The sequence below is a fragment of the Akebia trifoliata genome, chromosome 5 (assembly GCF_017979445.1).
Source record: "Akebia trifoliata isolate Shusen 1 chromosome 5, ASM1797944v1, whole genome shotgun sequence".
Classification (NCBI taxonomy): Eukaryota; Viridiplantae; Streptophyta; class Magnoliopsida; order Ranunculales; family Lardizabalaceae; genus Akebia; species Akebia trifoliata.
The window spans coordinates 30,449,936-30,467,396 of record NC_141379.1 but is presented as its reverse complement, the minus strand read 5'-3'; the positions used below and the strand labels follow the sequence as shown (position 1 = coordinate 30,467,396).

Below are 17,461 nucleotides of genomic sequence, written 5' to 3'. Positions count from 1 at the left end.
GAGATCGATTGAACAAAAATTCTTGCATTTTTTTCTTAAAAATTTAGCAGTTAGTCGGTGAGAATAATTTAGATTGATTTAGGAATATGTGGTTCTAAAAGTTACCATTAAATTGAGAAAAAGATGGTCAAATAAATAATAATATATAGAATTAAACATAGGGTCTTTATGTGAAGGTCTAGAAGAAAAGATGCTTTTCATATCCAGATATTAGGGCAGAAATGGTACTAGACGTAACTAATTTACAGGCTGTGGTGGGTTCCCTCCAGTCCAGACCCAACTAGCAAACCTAAAAAAGTAAGAAATCTTTATAGAATTGGCCACCTAACTTACAACACTTTTCGTTAAAGTCATATCTATCAAACGTACGGCTCAGATTGTTTAGGCGGAAAAACATAGCTTTCATAGGGATCAGTACTAAGTACTGACGATGAAACATGATTTAGGATTAAACAAATTGAATTTCTCAGGAAATTATCAACAAAATGTACGAAAAGACGGTGTCAGCTTTAACAGCTAAATAATAGTTAAAAAAAGGAATAAAAAAAATAATAATTATAATAATAAAAGCTCTGAAAAGATATGTATGATTCTTGACCAATCGATTTCTCACCTAAAATTAGATATATTTTTGTTGTATTAAATTAAAATATTTAAAAAATAAGAAAAAAGGATCGAGAAAAGAAAAGTCCATGATCATCTTAAATTGAAAGTTAACATCTTAACACTATTATATAATAGTCAATCGTAGTTGTTTTGATTTCTACCAATAGACTTTGAATCAACTTTAATTATTTATATTTATTTTGATTCTAAAGGTGTGTATGATTGGAGGGTACATTTTCTTAAAAAAATAAATATTTTGAAAAAAATCACCAGGAGAAACATAAGTCATTAGTCTCGAGATATGTATAATCATAAATATTTTTTTTTTTCTCACATCCTGAAGAGAATATCATTTTCTTGGGAAATAAGATGGGAGAGGATTTTCCCTTCCAAGGGAGTAAATCATTTTTCGAGTAAATTAATTTCTTTTACAAACTTTCGCAATCTTACATTAAAATTTTAAAAATATATTATGCTTTCAAAGTAGTGAAATAAAAGTTCTGTTTGATGTATATGGTTATTTGGGAACTGTATTTCAAAAATCAAAATTATTTTTCAAACTTGAATTTAGTTATTTGGGATCTAAGTTCTTTTCTTTTGATTTTATTTTTATATAACTTTCAAATAAAAGAAAATCAATTGAATTGGTTCCAACATTTGTAGATTTGGACATATAATAATGCTTATTGACCTTATGATAACAAATTAAAAATAAAAATACAAGACATTAATTTCAAGATATGGTATATGAAATGCAACATCACCAATGAAAATGAAAAAAGGGGTCATTGGATGGTTGCACGATAATAATGTGTGTACAAATACCAAATCATTTCTCAATTTCATCAACAACCGTTGAAACATACATCTCATCTACGATCTAAGCTATTTATCTACACTTTGGTACAAAAGAGGGCACGAACGTAACTGGCTCGTAATGAAATGGAGATCCGGGATGTTGCCACGTGTTAAAACTTGGCTTCTCGATCGGACGGTCACGCCGTGTTTCCTCCCTAGATGAAGATGACGATGACGAAGACGAAGACGATGAAAATGATAATGATGGCTCTTCAACCGTCCGATCTCCAAACTTTGGAGGTGATACTGGTGATAAAACCAACGGTGATAGAAGAGGAATCGCAACCTTCCAATCAGACGCGAAACTCGAGGCAGGTTTCACCTGTATCGACGCTGGTGCTCGCTTCTGGAGTCTGCTTGGAGATTTACGGTGGTTTCCAGTGGTGGGGTTTCTTTCCTGTACATCGGCCATGACTAAGATCTGTAGATCAATGGATCTGATTGAAGTTGAAGGATGATGGAGAAGATAATATTTTGAGAGGAACGAGAATCAATAAGTATTTGAGATGAGGATTGTGTGAATGTGAGTGGTTGGAATGGTTGGCGTTTTTATAGAGGTTTTCTGTGCGTGTGGTGCACACGTTCTAGGGTTTCAGATTGTGTGATTTTCTAGGGTTTCAGATTCAGTCAAAACTCAAAAAGGAAATAGTGGTCAAAGTCATATGGCCTGGCTTCGGTCTTAAATAATGGGTGATTTAGACACCCCTCCAAAATTTGGTTGATATTATAGATACACCCTATGTTTACAAACTGATAGCATACCCTTTGACCCAGGTTTTCTCTTAGAGACTAATATAAATGGCTTAAATGTACCTATTAAAAAAAAAAAAAAAATCAAGAAAAAAAAAATGCGTAAAAGTCTTTGTCTTCAATCTCTAGTTGATTCCCCCCCCAAAGCCTGTCATCTTTAACCACACATTACAAAGTAGATGTCTGGAGTTCATCGTTTTTAAACTTGTTTGAGATCGAAACGTATCGCCCAAGTTAATTTGGTATCAGAGTTGAACGAGATTAACTTACAAATCATTTTTTGATTGAGATTTATGACTCACGTATATTTTTTTTTATTTGACTTACGAGAAATCTCAAACATATCGAAAAACTCGTTCGAGACGACTTGATATTGTGGTTGGACGAAACAAAATGCGAAATCGAGTTTAAAAATCATGCTTGAGTTTGGATCCCCCATTAAGCACCACCCTCACAAATTTGTCCCAAAAATGACTTGGTGCGTGGGGGGAGAGGAATGATTAGTCAAATGTACTCGTAACCTCGATTTCAAAAGATAAATAAGATTTTGTTATTTGGAATTCTCCTAATTATTCTAGATAATAAGTTTAACAAGGAGATTGTTTTTCTCATTAAATTTATGATTTTTAATATATATTAGGATTGTTTTACACTATATAAATATGTAATTGAATTTAAGAAGCCTAAGTAAATTCAAGGATGTCTACAAGATTGAAAACAATCAAGATATTGCCAATGAAGTCTATCTTAACGGCAGTAACGACGGCAAAACCTGGTCCGCACTCGGATGCAATACCAGCAGCAATACCGCTGGTATTTGACCGAAGATCGCACTGCATCAATCAATCGACGTTAGTCTTAGTTAAACGTAACTCTTAATGACGATGACGGCCACTCGTTATCTATTTTCTTTCTTTCAACCGCCAAGTGCTACGTGTTTGATTCATGTTGTCTTATCTTTTGTCGTGTTTTTGACTCTTTTGTACCTATGTAAGACATTCGCAGAGGGTACAATTGTCAATTAAAAAAAAAAAAAAAATTAAACTCCTCAACTTTTTGGTGAATATTTGAGATACCCCTGTTTTTCATATACCCTTGACCTTAGTCTTGTTTGATCAACTAATAAAAATGACATAAATGCTCTCATCTTCAACCTTTAGTAAAAAATTCCTTGACCTTTTTTTTTTTTTTTTTTCCTGCAAAACTGGTTATGTTAAACCTGTTGGGCATTTTACCCTCCTCTTCAACCTCATGAATAGGATATGATCTTTGGAGAAGTTGAATAAAATATTTTTAGATAGAAATATCAATAATTTTTCATAAGAAATTCATTTCTAACACCCCTTTTAAGTTTAGTGTCACGTGCAACACTCATTTCCTTATCTTTCTCCTTAGAAACTCCCGGGCCTCTTTACTCATGGTCAATTGGTTTTGAGTTGGACCCCCAAATTTATCACCCCCAAGGTTTGCCTGAAAAGTGTTGTAAATTGTTTTTTTTTTTTTTTTAATCACTGAGTAAGAGATCAATAAATTGATAAATAAAATGATGATTAATTGACTAGACATTGAAAAACGTAAATACTTTTACCCTTCAACCTCAGCATCTTATGTTCTTCAACCTTCAAATCTCACCAATAACATTGGAGTCTTAGGAAAGTTGAAAATGTGTTTTAAGGAAGAAATCCAAAAACATCATTTGAATAAGGACTTCACCATAACAAATAAAAGTTACAAAGGGATTCCCTTTTCGTCTCTTCCTTATTTCGGATTTGTTATCAAAATGAAAAAAAAAAAAAAAAAAAAAAACCTAGGTCGAAGTTATGTACTTATGTTTTAATCTTATTACACAAATAATCCCCGTTGTGAAATTCATGACCACAATAATCTACATGTTAGGATCAAAATCAAAACGGAATAGAAGAAACCTATGTACAACTAACAAAGTTAAATATAGCCTGATTCTTCCTTACCATGGTGAGTCTTTTTTTTTTTTTAAGAGTAATCTAAGGGTTGAGGTGAACCGCTAGACCAAAATATATAGAAAAGATATATAAAAAAAGAATTACAATTTCACATAGGGGATCCCATTGGCATCCTCCTCAATACTTAATTATCTTACAACTCAAATTTGACTCATGAACCTCCTTCATTGATGAAAATTGACTTGGTTGATGACTTTTATCCATTGTATTAAAGTACATTTCACCTAATTGAATTTATGATATGTTTGATTGCATGGAAAGTGACTTTCTATGGAATTTGAAACCCATGAAAAAATAGTGGTGGAAAATAAGTAGGGTTGGAAAATCAAATTCTATTGTTTGATTGTACTTCAATAAAATCATAGAAAAATTATATGAGGAAAAAAAAGAAGAAGAAGAAGGAGAGGAGGAGGAGGGGGAGAGGAAGAAGAAGAGGAGGAGGAAAAGGGAGGGGGGAGGATGTGGTGGTGGCGGTGGCAGTAGCGACGGAGGTAAGTGAAGAAGAAGATGATGAGGAAGATGAGGGGAAAATGTGGTGGCGGCGACGACGGAGGAGATGGGGGATGGAGAAGGAGAAAAAGAAGAAAAAGAAGAAGAAGAAGAAGATGAGAGAGAGAGAGAATGTGGCCGAAGATGGTGATGACGGCGATTGCGAAGTTAGTGTGATGGTGGTGATAGGGAAGAAGAAGATATGAGTGAGGAAGAATTGGATATGGAAAAATTGGGTGGATTTCACTTTCCCACCCATATGAGTGGGAAAGTGAAATCCATGTTTTGGTGGACTTTTTGATTGAGGTGGAAAATGAATTTTCATTTTCATGTGCAATCAAACATTTGAAAAATGTCATTTTCCACTATATTTTCCATGTGCAATCAAACATACCGTTAATGAATTTTTTTTTACCTATTGTTCTGGTTTGTGAGGGAAAATGCAAAGATCCAATCGATTAGAAAACATCAAATGTTTGCAACGAGTCAATAGCTCTACGAATGAATGGATTGGATCGAATTGAAAAATGGAAAGATTTGTACAAGTTATATATTTCTTCACCACTTTGTGAAAAATTGTTAGGTATGAATATATTAGATATTTGTAACTTGATACCAAGACGATGATTAATAATTGGTCCGAGAGGATGATCAGCCGCACTAGGACTGAGACACAACCCATACTCATACAAGAGAGGCAGCAATGGGCCAAAACTTGATGGAGCAATGTCAAGTTGAGGTAGAAGGGTCATTGGTCGTAAACTTCTTTTCCCAGAGAAGATTAAGTTTTTTTTCATTGCATAATGGTAGAAAAGGTATATGCCACCAAACATTGTTTTGATCAAGTCAAGTTCTTAAAAAAGCCAAATTTTCAAATGCTCCAACGAATCAACTCGATATTTGAGCGAGTGATGCTTTATGAGTCATTTAGGCAAATAATTCATAGTGGAAAATAGTGCCACTACATGGATAGGTTGGAGGGTGGACGGGTTGGAGGGATCAAGGTTCAACGCAAGTAGCACAGCCCTTAACCCGGGCTCAACTAAATCAGAGTTTGAGCTTCTAAACTCGGGTGAGCTTGAGTTAGGAAGTTTTAAGCAGGTTGGACTCATTGATCAAACCTAATTTTGTTTTGATTAACAATCAAATTTATATCTTAAATAATAAATAATTTAAATTAATTTAATACAAGATAACTAATATAAAAATATTTATAATTATTTTATAATCTTGGGTTCAAGTTGAGACGAGTTTCCTGATCCCTCAACTCGAGCTCTATGAAAAAATAAATTAGCAAAATAAAAGAGAAATCACACAACAACAAGGATTTGTGTGTTGTTTGTGTGGTTCAACAGTGCGTTAATGTCCATGGATTGGATCCCTTTTTTTAATCCATTAGTGATTTCTATTAAAATCGAGAACAAAATAAAATTTTTCCTTGCCCAAAATCAACAATCCTAGGCAGCATTGTCCAAAAGAATACATATATACCCTGAAAAATCGTCTCGCGGGTGTTGTCTCAAACCCCAGCATGGACCCAGTTGAGAAGCCCTGGCTCAAGCTGAGCCCACTCTGAATCCGCTTCCAAGGAGGACTCTTTTGATTCTACTTCTTGGAGCCCAAATAAGAATACAAAACATCCTACGTAACAAGCTCAGCCCAAAAATAAGGTCAGATTGAGTTATTTTAACCCAAGCTCAACTCATGTTGTACATAACTCACCCTAAGTTGGCCCATCAATCGGATTGTGCTCGGGTTGGGCCTAAATCGGAAAACTTGTTCATTCACAACCCCGAGTCCGTTCCAACTCTCCCGAGCCGATCGGACTCGTCCTAATTTTTAAACCACAGATTTTTCTGTGCCGAAAATTGTAATTGGGTCTGTCGAGGATAAAACCCTAACTTAAACCCTAGCTCTCAAACAGACACATCTGCGCCTATAAATTCGTCGCCCCCTTAAAACCCTAATCGTTTCCATTCATCTCAAAGAATTAACCTCAACTACAGGTAATGGAATTATCTCCTCCTTTCTGAATATTTTTAAATCCATTATTGATTCCAATTTGTGGATAAGAAAATCTTGTTTTTATGATATTTATTTTATTTTTTATATATAGCACATTCGAAGGCTTACAGGTGACATTTTAATCCAAGCCTGTTGAGCTCAAAAGCTGTGCGAAATCATAACTAGTATTTCTCTTAATGTCCTCAAGTTGGTTTTTTCAAACTCTTACTGCTGAGGATCTCCTAGAGAAAGACTGACATTTCTAATTTCTCTTATAGCATTCTTTATGGATTTCAAATACTTATGGGTAACCTTTAGTGAATCAGATCGAACTATTAGGAAAAAATGAGAAGTAATTAGAGAGAATTTGCATTTTGAAATGCTCTTTTATACTAAATCCGGTATTTTCTTTTAAATTAATTTGTAGTGAATAAATTGCCAACAATAATTAAAAACTTTAACAAAACCCATTTGCTTAAATCATAAATTGTTTGGTTGTAATTTTGGTATTCTACACTGGAATGGGAAAATCGCAAACATTCTGTCATTTTAACCAAAACCAGTTCACCAAGATCTGAGCTTTGGTTATAATTATTATGTTTTATATTGGGATGCAGAAGTTTGTCATTCTTCTACATTAACAGAACCTACCATTTGTGGAGGTCTGAGTTGATTGTAATTTTATTAGTTCTGATTTGGCATGAAGAAAACCCTAAGATTCTTACATTATAAAAAATCTCCAAAACCCTTGTTTGTGTTGGAATTTTACTGATTCTTTATTTGGATGAAAAGGTTCGAATCATTCTTCCATTTTATCAGTATCCATTTGCAGAAGCCCGAGTTTGTCTATAAAGGTTGTTCCTTTATAGCTCAATTTTTGGCTAATTTTCTACCATAATAAATTCCATTTTCCCAAATCTGAGTTTTGAAAAAGGTCTAATTTTACTAGTTCTAATTTATAAATAAAGTTTCTATCATTATTGCATTTGGCTGAACCCATTTGCTGGAACCGAAGGTTTTTTTTTTTTTTTTTCTTTCTATATTAATGAAACCACTTTTTACCTATCAAACAAATAAAGATAAATGAAAAAAAGCTTTTGGTTGCATTCTTGCTACTTCTAAATTAGTATTTTTTTTTTATTCTTACAAGTTCTAAATTTAGAGGAAGAAGTTGGTTTGAGATCTTCCATTTTAACAGAAACTCATTTTCCAAAACCTGGGTTTCCTTTTGGTGGAATCCAAGTTTTGGATGTAATCGTACAAGTTCTTTTATTTTTATCAAGTATTTTTTAAAAACTTATTCTAAATTCAAATAAGAATTTTCTAAAGTTCTCCCATTTTAACATAAAACCATATTCTCAAACCACAGTTTGATTTGTTGAAACCGAAGTTCTGATTGTAATCTGACTAGTCTTTTTATTTATTTATTTATTACTTTTGATTATTTAAATATAAGATAAATGCATACGGAAAAAAAATGTAGGAGTAGCTCCAATAGGTGATAAACTAAGAGAAAGTTGCCGAAGTTCTTCCAATTTGCGGAAGCCTAAAACCTGAGTTTTGGTTGTAATTTATCTTGTTCTATGTTAGAAAGAAGAGATTGCAATCATTCTGTCATTTATAACCATAAGCCTATTTGTGGAAAAAGAGTTTTGGTTTTAAATTTAGAAGTTCTATGTTGGGGTGAGAAAAGTACTAATTATCTTTGTTGTATTTTGGGCCCTTTTGCTGAAACCCAAATTTTGATTGGATTAGACTTAGACAAGAGTGAAGAGCATGTCGAACCCAAAGGTCTTCTTTGACATAGTTATTGGAAAGATGAAAGCTGGCCGAATTGTAATGGAACTGTTCAAGGATGTCACCCCCAAAACTGCAGAGAACTTCAGGTGTCTCTGCACAGGCGAGAAAGGAATTGGAAGATCTGGGAAGCCCTTGCACTATAAGGGCTCTTCATTCCACCGCATTATCCCAAACTTCATGTGTCAAGGTGGGGATTTCACAAAAGGTAATGGAACAGGTGGGGAGTCGATCTATGGGATGAAATTCGAGGATGAGAACTTCAAGATGAAGCACACAGGTCCCGGTATACTGTCCATGGCAAATGCTGGACCCAACACAAATGGCTCACAATTTTTTATATGCACTCAGAAGACATCATGGCTTGACGGGAAACATGTGGTGTTTGGTAAGGTTGTGGATGGTGAGAATGTGGTTAAGGCGATGGAGAATGTGGGTTCAGATGGCGGGACAACTTCATCTACGGTTGTGATAGAAGATTGCGGTCAGATAACAGAGAACTGAGCAAGTACTAGCCAACATTTTGGTAAGTTTATGAGAACAATATTATGTGTTCAACTGAGTACAATTTGGATTCAGTTTAATAAGTACAATATTAAGTGTTCAAATGAGTAAAATTGTGGATCCTTGTAACTAGTTTTCAAGTGAAACTGAGCTCCAAAAGGCATGGACCATTTTCTTGATTTTACTTGAATGGATGTTACACGTTGAAAGTTGAGATGACCTAATCTTGTTCATGTGCTAGTGATAGATTCGATGCGAGCTACTTGAGGTGTCTAAACACAAAAGGTTTACCTCACTACTTGTCTCTTCCTTTGAACACTCCTAATCAAGAATAACCAATTTTGGTGAAATTAAAGTAAAATTTCTCGCTCTCACACCATTGATCAGTGCAAAGGCTATGTTTACTTGCTTTAAGGGAGCATAACGAAGTGTCAAATTGTAGTTCAGAGCAGACTTGTGGTAAACTTGGTTTGTTATAATGAAATAGCTGACAGTAATCATAGTATTGTAATTTAGGTTAAGTTTTTGGATAGTGCCTATCATAAATTACTAAAGTATCCTGAATAATGCACCTATATTTGATAATAATTTAGGGGGCAATTTAGGAAAAGTGGCCAAAACTATAAAATCACAAAGAGTAGATAGAAGATATGATTTGGGCAAAGTTGATGGTGGAACAAGTTTTGCTTTACAACCCCACTACATCTTATCTTAAAAGTTTTAGCCCTCATAATTAAGGAAATTTCTATTAGTAAAAAAGAAAAAAGAAGTATTGGTATAGTTTTTCACACTAAGGTTTTGTGCAGAATTAAGATTTGAACTACATTAGATTCACAATAAATCATTGTCTTCTCCTCCTCATCATGGTGCAAGAACCCAGGTCTTGAGAAACTTCTTTTTAAAGTCCAAATCTAAAATCAATTTTAAACCTTAGTAAAAAAAAATTATTATTATTTATGCAACACATGCATCACAACTTTGTAAATAAAATTCAACCGAAAAGATTTCTCTTTGTTTGATGATGATTCAATTGCTTGTTTTGGGAACAAGAAGCGCCCAAGCAAGCAGGTAGCAGGGCAATGTGTCAATAGATAAAATCAATTTACGAAGAGAGATTGAAGGGTTGATGAAGCAAACCTATCTGCCATAAAGTTGTACAGATTATGTTTTTATAGCCATAAAACACTCACCATTAGACTGCAATCGAGAAAATTTTTCCTTGGTTGGAGCTCTTTCCATGACCTTTTCCTTTCTTCTGGAATTAAACATTGAACTAATTTTGTTATCATAAATGATTCTTTTTACACACAGACTGCGAAATGATGTGCTGAGATTCATACTTTCTTTAGGTATCATTTACATTCAGTAGTCCTGAAGGTCCACGATGTCAATAAAGAGAAAAGAACGGTGAAAAAAGGGCACGATTGAAGTAGTGCGACCACACTAATTCATTGAAGATATGCTTTTGGAAGTTTTACTATCTGTTGTAACTATTTAACACCAAGCGATCACGGATTTAAGGAAATGAGAAAAAGGAGCAGTCCCATACAGAAGTAACATAAGTTGAAGATTCTAAAATGTGTTACAACGGTATCTTACTCCATTCTTGTCAATGGGAGTCCGGCCGGTTTTTTTAGAGGGTCGAGAGGTTTGAGGCAAGGAGATCCTTTATCTCCATTTTTGTTTTTGATTGTAGCTGAAGTCTTGGGGAGATTGTTTAGAAGAGCGGTTGACTTAGGTAAGCTTTCGGGTTTTAGGGTTAATGACGGCCCTTTGATTTCTCACCTTCAATTTGCGGATGACACCTTAACTTTTTTGGAGGATTCAAGGGATCAAGTGAGGGTGCTCCGAGTGTTATTGTGTTGCTTCGAGGCTATGTCAGGTTTACATACTAACCTGCAAAAAAGCAAACTTTTTAGGGTAGGAGAAGTTAATGATATTCATTTGATGGCTTCAACTCTGGGTTGTGGGTATGATACTTTGCTCACTTCCTATTTGGGCCTACCGCTGGGAGCACCTTACAATAGTATCAAAATTTGGGATGGTATGATTGAAAGATTGGAAAAAAGGTTGAGTACATGGAAGGCTAATTATCTTTCGAAAGGAGGGAAAGTGACTTTGATCAAAAATACCTTAATGAGCATTCCGGTCTACTTTCTCTCTCTTTTCACGCTTCCGAGGTCCGTTGAAATTAGATTGGAAAGGCTTATGAAGAACTTTTTGTGGAATGACAAGAGTGGTAGGAATAAGTATAATTTGGTTAGATGGAAGGTGATTTGCATGCCTAAGACGAATGGAGGACCAGGCATTAGAGGTCTTAGATTAGCCAATAGAGCACTTTTAGGAAAGTGAATTTAGAGGTTTGGCGAGGAAAGGGGTAGTTTGTGGAGGAAGGTTATTATGGCTAAATATGGGGAGAGGAGTCTGGGTTGGTATAACGGTGTGTCTAAAACCTCGTATGGGTGTAGCCTATGGAAAGGAATTCTAAAAGTTAGCAAGGATTTTGAGCAAGGGATTAGATTCAAAGCGGGTATGGGGGACATAATTAGATTTTGGGAAGATTGTTGGTGCGGACCTTTGTCGCTAGCGTCTCAATTTCCATCATTATACGTCTGTTCTGTTAAGAAGAATCATTCAATCCAGCAATGTTTGATTCACAACGAGTCCTATCCTACTTGGGATTTGGGATTCAGGAGAAATTTTAATGATTGGGAGCTAACCGAGGTTACATCTTTCCTCGATCTCTTGCATACGCTTCATCGCAATGAAAGTGAACAGGATAGGTGGGAATGGATTAGAGCGAAGGACTCGAGATTCTCTGTTAAATCCTTCCATAAATGGCTCACTCCTAGTGCTGAGCGTACCATCTCGACTTCCATCATTTGGTTCAGGTTAGTGCCTTCTAAAATCTCTTTCTTTGTCTGGTTGGCTTCCCTTGGTAGGATTCTTACAATGGATAACTTGATTGCTCGGGGTTGGATCACTCCTAACTGTTGTCCCCTTTGCTTGATGGAAGGGGAATCTGTTGATCATATTTTAATTCATTGCCCTTTTTCCTATAATATATGGTCAAGTTTCCTTGGTTTATTCCGTATGACTTGGGTTTTCCCTCATAAGTTTTCATCGTTGTTGAAAGAGTGGACCAGTAATGTCTTTCACACCAGAAAACGTTACCTGTGGGCTATGCTACCTTCGGCTATTGCTTGGAGGATTTGGAATGAAAGGAATAATAGGGTGTTTAATGGTAAGATTAGAAGCTCTTATACAAGTTTCTTAGAGATTTTGGGCTTCTTATACCTTTGGTTCAAACAATATATAGAGTTCGTGGGAACTTTGTTTGATGATTTTGTTTTTAGATGGAACTCTTTATGTAACCATTGATGTTGTTTGCTCTTCTTCTTTGTTGCTTTCTATGAGGTTTTCTCGGCCTCCTTGTATTCCGTTTTTCTTTCTCCTTGAAATATATTATACTTTTCAAAAAAAAGATTCTAAAAATGTGACTAGAGGACCAAAGAGGATGTTGTTGAGGTTGTGAGAGAATACATGATTTTTTTTTTTTTGATAAGTGAGCATACATGAAATTATTGTTTTTTGATAAGTATAAATTTAATGCCAATAAAAAATAAAAATAAATTTAATAAGAAAGAAAGAAGGGAAGAAGGCTTAGATATGACACCAACAAGAGAAAACAAAACTCCAAAAAAGAAGAGGAAAATTACTTAAAGGACCCTCAAAAAGGGATTTCTTTCTAAATAGTCCCTAAGTTTTGTGCGGTCTCTAAGTAATTCATTTAGTAAACTTTTCTTTTCTTAACATTCCCTGGATCTCATCTCCCCCATTTCTCATGATTGAATGTCCTAACTGCTCAAACTCATTATTTTCACTATAAATAAAAAAAAAATTAGATTTTTGACATTTCAATCGAGTTTCGGAGACTCCATTTTGTCTGAAAGGATTTAAGAAGGAAGAAGAAACCATTTTCAATGATTTTTTTTCACATTTTGAAGATGTATATAAAAAACTAAGGTCATTTTCACTTTTTTTTTCCTTAGTTTCTGAACAAAAATCGATCAAGAATGGTTTTAGTCGATCTTTCAATTTTTTTTTATTCGAAAAAACTCAAAAAAATTTAAATGGGTGGATTTTACTAGTGTTGAGTTCGACAGTAAATAAAATCTGGTGAACTCGAGAGTAAAAATTGAGAACTTAACAGTAAATAAAAAAACGGTGAGTTCGCCAATAATGAGGGACCATTTAGAAAATTAAAGTTTACTAATGTCCTACAAAGCTACCATACAAAATTTATGGGCTATTTAAAAAGAAGTTATTCCGCTAGGGTCCTTTAAGTAATTTTTCCAAAAAAAAGAAAGAAGGAAATCCCCCCATAGAAGTCTCGACAATCCCACCTTCACTATACATTATAGAACGAGTCTCACTTGAACACAATATCCTCAAAAAAAATCCCTTCAAAGTCCTTCTAGCGCTTGCTCCACAAAAACAGAAAACCCGAGATATCCAAAATCACTGCCTTCAAATCTCTTTCCTCTCCCTGAAGCATCATTTTGTTTCTCTTTCCACAAACCCCAACACACAACAAAAGGAAGATTTCCAGTTGGATAAAATGTTTAGAGACCACCCTAAGAAAAGACCCAATCCCGGATTTTAGATAGAATTGAAGAGAGGTTAAACCATATAAGATATAAACACTGACTACATCACACACCACACTAAAAGCCCTTCTGCACATTTGTGAGAGCACGACAATTGTTATCGCACTTGCATTCCAAAATCAAGTAGCCCAAGAGCATGGTCATTTACAAATGTTCGATGGGGTTTCTCTTCTTATGGGACAAGGATATGCCTACGCTGCTGCTACCCCTACTAATATTATCTTCAATACCTCTTCAGAGGGAGCAATGAGCCAGATACAAACAGCTCTACTAGGGCATTTAATTCTGTCCTGTTTTAACAGAATAGTGGATTGGCATTTGAAGGGACACGGGCAAATGCCGCTGATATTTCTTGCAGTAGCAGCAGCACTATGGAGGTGCAATCTGTCTTCTTGTCATCTCAAAAGAAACAAAGCTGCGTTTTATCAAACATCCTGAAGCACTTCTAGTTCCAAACTAAATCGAAATGGGAGATTTCATTTTAAGTACACATACACAAATTAAAAGTAACTCACATTCCCTAAAATCATGGCCATCCAAACATATTATATTAGAATATGCTCGTAAATCCATGCCATGCGGCACCCACACACACACAAAGAAGTTCGACTTAACTTTGTATCCTTAGCCTCGGTTCATCTTGTCATTACATCAGTTTCCAACTTATGGAAAGAGTTATGTCAAAAAGAGAGTTTGAGATTGGCTTAGAAGAAGAAAAAGATTGGTTTTGAGTCTTGATTATGTGTTATATAAAACCAAGATCAACATCATCGAAGCTTTGTCCTAAAAAGCTAGGGTTCTTCCATTAAATTCTTTCTAAAGCCAATTCATATAAGAAAACCTCAAACAGCAAAATGTTGATAGATTGAGTGTGTAGTGGAGATGGTGAAATAGAGAGGTATGAGTGGAAAGACTATAAAAGATAAAATTAGAAATGAATGTGGAAATGTAGGAGTAATTTTCAATACGTGCTAAATTAAAAGAAAATCTGTTCAGATGGTTTGATCATGTGCAACAAAGACTTATTACAACTCCAAATAGTAAAAGACAACAACAAAAATCTTTTATGCATTGTTAGCTTACACTTAAAAATAATTGAAGAGGAATTAGTATGATAAATATCCTCCAATCCAGAGACTCCATACCTCATTTTCTTCAAAAATTTTGTGTTTCAATCTCCAACCAACTTAGCTAACCTCTTAACTTCCCAACATACTCCCTCATCAAAGGTAGTCTTCCAAGACTCTTCATGACCCCTCTCCCTCACTCCCAATCATCGTCTGCCAACTGATCTTCAATGTCCTCCTTAGGAGGCCTAACCACCAAAACAACAGTACCCAAACACTCCTTTACTCCCAATTCCTTCAACCTTGATCCTCTCTCCACCTTAAACCCACTCTCACCCTGTTTGGATGATAAGATAAGATAAAACCCATCTTCAGCTACCACTTCCTTCTTCCCTCTATCAGCCACCACCAATATAGATTCCTCTTTATACCATCTATTAACCTTCCAAGGCAAAGCCCTAGCATCTCCAAATGCCACCACAACTCCTCTATCTAACCCCACCACTGGCCCCCACCCCGGCAACACGACCCATCTCCTCCACGCCTTCTCCGCTACCACCACCCCAAATTCCCCTTTACTCTTACACTCCCCGGGTGCCTCAACCACTGCCTTCTCCCCTTCCTTTGCCTCACAAACGGGCAAAACCACCACGGATGTGGACTCTGCCACCTCACCAATCTTCATCCTCACTACTGGAACCTTAACCGCACTCCCAATTTCCCCTTCTTTAACTGCCCCATTATCCGGATTCATGTTCAATTCATCCAAAATCCTCTTTTTCGCCTTCTCCGTCTCTGCCAACTCTAATGCCCGCTCCAATGCCAATGTCCTCTGTTCCGATGGATTCCTATGCTCTTTACTCTGCCTAAAGTACATGAATGAAAGGCAATCGCCCGGAATTGTGTACGAAAAGCTCTCCCACCCATAGTCACCTTGTCGACGTGGAAAATCCTTCATTGCCCGGGCGAGTTCTTGGGCTGCCCGGGCATCGAAATTGTTTTTAACAATGTAATTGGCAGTGGAGGCTCGTTGGCTGGCGTTAAGAAGTCGAATTTCGTATAGAATTTCGGCGCCACCAGAGTCAAAGAAGGCAAGGGTGTCTGGGTCGATTTGAGATTGAATTAGGGTGTCTCGAACTTGGGCTGCGACGACAAGGCGATTTTGTTCAACACCGGAGATGCCGGTGGCTTCTTCGATGGAAGGAGGGGGGAAGCCTTGTTGGATGAGGGAAGGTATTAGTGGGGCGTATTCGAACCAGGCGCCGAGACGGTCACGAAGGACTTCGAGGCGTTGTTGTGGGTCTAGAGAGCGAAATTGGGTGGGCAGAGGAGAGGGGGGAGGACGGAAGGGTTGGTAGACTTGTGGATTTGAAGATGGGGAAGAAGGTGGGGTTGAAGGGGTGATGGTGGCTGAGATGGGTTTAAAGAAGGGTTTTGGGGTGCGTAGGTTAAGCAGGAGGGATGGGTGGAGGTTAAGGAAAGGGGAGGTGGTGTTGTGAGGGAAGAGAGAGAGGGGTTTGGGGGAGTTTAGTGAGAGCATGGTGTGTGTGGGAGAGAGAGAGAGAGGAGTTCCTGAAACTGTGTGTTTGAGAGAATGGAACCTTATCTAGAGCATCAGCGGATGAAGCAAGTTTGCCATCCCACCCAAAATGTGCTTTAGCTGGGTGCACTGAGCACAAATAGTGGGTGCAACTAGGGAAGACCTTTGGTAAATCAGTCTTGGAGAAAGGACTTCTTAACAACTGCATATCAAAGCTTGCACTACCTGGACATTAGCATAGTTTTTTTTTTTTTTTTTAAATAAAAAATTCATAAGTGGCTTTGAAAATTATATAATATATTATTTTTAATGTAAGATTTTTTTTTTTTTTTGATATTTATGTATAAATATTGACAAGAACATCTTTATTTTTTTCACTAAAAAATAATATGTACTTTTTTATTAAAGATATTTATGAAAAATCCAGGGTCATGGAACTTTCTAGAATCTAGCGTACCATAAGATCTTGGACGTTGAAATTTTCTCTTATGTTCTGATGATGACGATAAAGATTGTCCTCATAAAAAATCAGCCAATTCCAAAACTTCTAACCCATCAAAATTAATTTGCAAGTTAACAACAAAAATGACGGTCCATGATTCTTCCAATTTTAAATAATTTTAATGGGATTAGAAATTTCAGAATGTGCTAATATTTTATGAGGATGATCTATTCATCATATATATCATTCTTATAAAAAAAATCAATCCATTTTAAAACTTCTAATCTATATAAGACAAAGGTCGTCGTGGGTTATCAAATTTTGGTTGTCCCTTGATTCTGACCAATATATATATACCAAATCTACTCAACTCAATTATATTTTAATCAGGGTATAGAGTTTTAGTATCACAGATCTATTAAAAAATTGTCGTTTAAAAATTGATATATCAACAGTTTTCATTCACTCAGATCAGTTTTTCATGAACAGCAGATGTTTGAGGAAGTATGAAGTCTTCAAATGCGGGACAACATACACTCATAACTAGGGCTGTCAATTGGGCCCTTGGACCACCTAATCTAGCTTGACTCACCCCCCAAAAAATAAGGATTAGGGCTTTAATCTTGAGCCCATGAGGGTAGGGCCAAGCTTTTTTATTTTTATTTATTTTTTAAATCAATTAAATCTGGGCAAAACTAGGGACTAACAAAACCCAGCCCACTTTGTTTTTTCAACTAGGATGAATATTGGAC

General features: G+C 35.9%; 3 protein-coding genes across 3 annotated transcripts; 1 reads left to right on the top strand and 2 right to left on the bottom strand.

Moving 5' to 3' along the window:
• Positions 1-1,495: 1,495 nt before the first annotated feature.
• Positions 1,496-1,876, bottom strand: LOC147402128 (uncharacterized protein At4g14450, chloroplastic-like). Its single transcript, XM_086444477.1, has one exon. The coding sequence runs from the start codon at positions 1,874-1,876 to the stop codon at positions 1,496-1,498; it is 381 nt and encodes a 126-aa protein (XP_086300603.1).
• A 4,658-nt stretch (positions 1,877-6,534) lies between these two features.
• LOC147402127 (peptidyl-prolyl cis-trans isomerase CYP19-3-like) lies at positions 6,535-9,174 on the top strand. The gene is made up of 2 exons (XM_086443637.1): positions 6,535-6,691; positions 8,445-9,174. Exon 2 carries the CDS (start codon positions 8,466-8,468, stop codon positions 8,988-8,990), a length of 525 nt encoding a protein of 174 aa, XP_086299763.1. The 5' UTR covers positions 6,535-6,691; positions 8,445-8,465; the 3' UTR covers positions 8,991-9,174.
• A 5,427-nt stretch (positions 9,175-14,601) lies between these two features.
• Positions 14,602-16,394, bottom strand: LOC147402126 (rubisco accumulation factor 1.1, chloroplastic-like). The gene has a single exon (XM_086443636.1). The coding sequence runs from the start codon at positions 16,265-16,267 to the stop codon at positions 14,924-14,926; it is 1,344 nt and encodes a 447-aa protein (XP_086299762.1). The 5' UTR covers positions 16,268-16,394; the 3' UTR covers positions 14,602-14,923.
• Between the last annotated feature and the right edge of the window lie 1,067 nt (positions 16,395-17,461).